Below are 2,500 nucleotides of genomic sequence, written 5' to 3' on the forward strand. Positions count from 1 at the left end.
GCGCGGCCTCAGGGTTGTGTTTCCATAAGGAGCTGTAACATCGGGGACATTAGCTAATAATGCTAGAAACTTCTAAACAGTGCTTAGCAATGACACCGCCAGCATACGTCAGATTAATTACAAGGACATTTAAACGAGTCATAACATTGCAAGAACCTGTATCCTTAATTATTTTGCAAAGTTTTTATATGTAGATTGTTTTAACTCACAAACATAAGCAAAGTCACTTATGTTGCTAGGCAGCGCTAAACAAATGCTACCGGTCTATTTTAACATTTCTCTGGTTTTATTGTTGCATCACATTCCATTCCAAAAGTCCTTGGTTCAGCCCCGATTCCGGCCTGCCCTACTCCAGGGCCGCCCTGAGGCCGCCCTGAGGCCGTCTGGGCCGCCGTGGCCCTCGTCCGGCCTTAATCATGGAAATGGAAACAGTCCGAGGCTTTACCCCAGACACCGGAGTTTTACCCCATAGTGGAAAAGCGCCATTAATGTGCATTGTCCCTTTTAAACAAACAAATAAATACATCATCAAGGTTCATGTGTCCTGTTCCTTGGCCCTGGGCGAAGCACGTCACCATGGACCTTTAAAACTCCCCTCGGCCCAGAACTAGGGCAACAGTAGCCGTGGTGATCGGAGAACCTGATTGTGATCACCACTCAATTAGAAAAGGGGTGGGTCATTGTCACAGTGATTTTAGAATGAGATTCTGTGGGAGCCCACAATAGTGCTCTCTGTTGACGTAGATACATTAGAATGTAATTCTGATCTAAGAATAGGCTTCTTTGTTGTCAAGGAGACAACAGAATTTGACTGTGATCTACGTTGCCTGGAGACAGTAGAATGTAATTGTGACGTGCTAAGAGAGAGTCCCTTGTTGTTCCGTTAAGGTCACAGACTACCTGTCAGTTATAACCAGTAGGACATCTACATTATTTAACTCTCCCAAACACACACACACCTGTGTTGTGCTAAATATATACTCACACACACACCCACACTCGATCTGCTAGATACTGTACAATAGACCACACAACCACAATGCAGTTTCTATTGCCTTAAAATAATGTGTTGGCTTCAAACTCATTCTGATGCAACAATGATTTATAATACAGGGAATGAATGCTCATGCATTGCCAGTGTACAACCACAATGATTTATAATACAGAGAATGACTTTGCATGCATTGCCAGTGTACAACCGCAGTTATAGAACATCTGGATTGCTATGGAATCAAAACAATGCCATAAAGATTGTGTGCCCGTGAAAAGATATTCACATGTGTAATAGAGTTTTGTCTTCGAGGATATGATTTGCACAAGTGTAGAACCACTGTGGAATTAATTTGTCTGTGTGCAAAAAAAAATGCATACCTGCAGAAATATTTTGTGCACTTGTGAAAAACATTTGTCAGGCAGGCACAGAGCTAGCGGACTTAAGTCTTAAATCTAACAAGTTATGCCTTTTACAACAAGGTTTTTGATGGAAAAGTGGTGTTTAATTTGCATAATCTTTGTTTAATGAACACATAAAACCGTCAGTTTTTTGCTAATGTAACCTGCGTTGTGTTGAACCTGCGCGATTCAGCCCTGCACACGCCCGGACTCGAACCTGCGAAACAGCAGCACCTCGGATCGGGAGGCGAGCGCGCTAACAATTGAGCCAATAACCCGGGCTACTGGCTCGCATGCCAGCAGCACTCTTGAGGCGTCGGGGAGTGAGGTTTACCAACGTTCCACAAGCACAGCTAAGCTAGCTGGCATCTGTTACACTAAGCAAGAAGAATCAAGAATTATGATCTTTGAGTTTGATTATGATGTTTGAGTTTGATTATGATGTTTATCGTAACCTAGCAACCAAGGCTTTAAGTATTAAAAATTATTACGCACATGCATACGCGCACACACGTGCGCACACACACACACACACACGTGCGCACACACACACACACACACACGCACACACACAAACAACCACACGCATATGCACACACACACACACACACACACACAAACACACTCAAACACACACAACCACACACACTAAACATGTAATTAAATATGTGTGCTGGTAAATGGCTCAGGTGGTGAATAGCTGCAGCTGAAGAGCCGGTTCTGTCTGTCTGTAACATGCCAACGATTGTGAGTGTGTGTGTGTTTGTGTGTGTGTGTGACGGAGCAGCCAGTTCTGGCTCTGCAAGTGTTGGAGTGATGGTGTGTGAGTGTGTTTTTTTTGTTGTTTCTAGCAGAACACCACACCTCACACTAAATATACACACACACACACCTGTGTGTCAGTGCAGGCCCATACTGTCCCATAAACACACAGCGCATAACCCCCCCCCCCCTCCCCACACACACACACTCATGTGTGCACAACACACACACACACACACACACACACACACACACACACACACACACACACACACACACACACATACATACATACATACATACTTACACAGTGACGTCCTGAGTCTCGCAGTTGAGCCCTGAGCCT

At 44.4% G+C, this 2,500-nt stretch overlaps 1 protein-coding gene across 1 annotated transcript in view; it reads right to left on the reverse strand.

The window, feature by feature from the left end:
- pgap6 (post-glycosylphosphatidylinositol attachment to proteins 6) overlaps positions 1 to 2,500 on the reverse strand; it is a 26,709-nt gene that overhangs the window by 23,508 nt on the left and 701 nt on the right. The window contains exon 2 of the mRNA XM_076282462.1: positions 2,462 to 2,500. This exon is cut by the window's right edge and continues 142 nt beyond it. Coding sequence (XP_076138577.1) covers positions 2,462 to 2,500 — 39 coding nt within the window. The remainder of the gene's footprint in view (positions 1 to 2,461) is intronic.

Source organism: Alosa pseudoharengus, unplaced genomic scaffold (assembly GCF_046254945.1).
Source record: "Alosa pseudoharengus isolate Yale_2024_CS ecotype anadromous, Long Island Sound unplaced genomic scaffold, YU_APseudo_1.1 YU_APseudo_1.1_scf_1, whole genome shotgun sequence".
Classification (NCBI taxonomy): Eukaryota; Metazoa; Chordata; class Actinopteri; order Clupeiformes; family Clupeidae; genus Alosa; species Alosa pseudoharengus.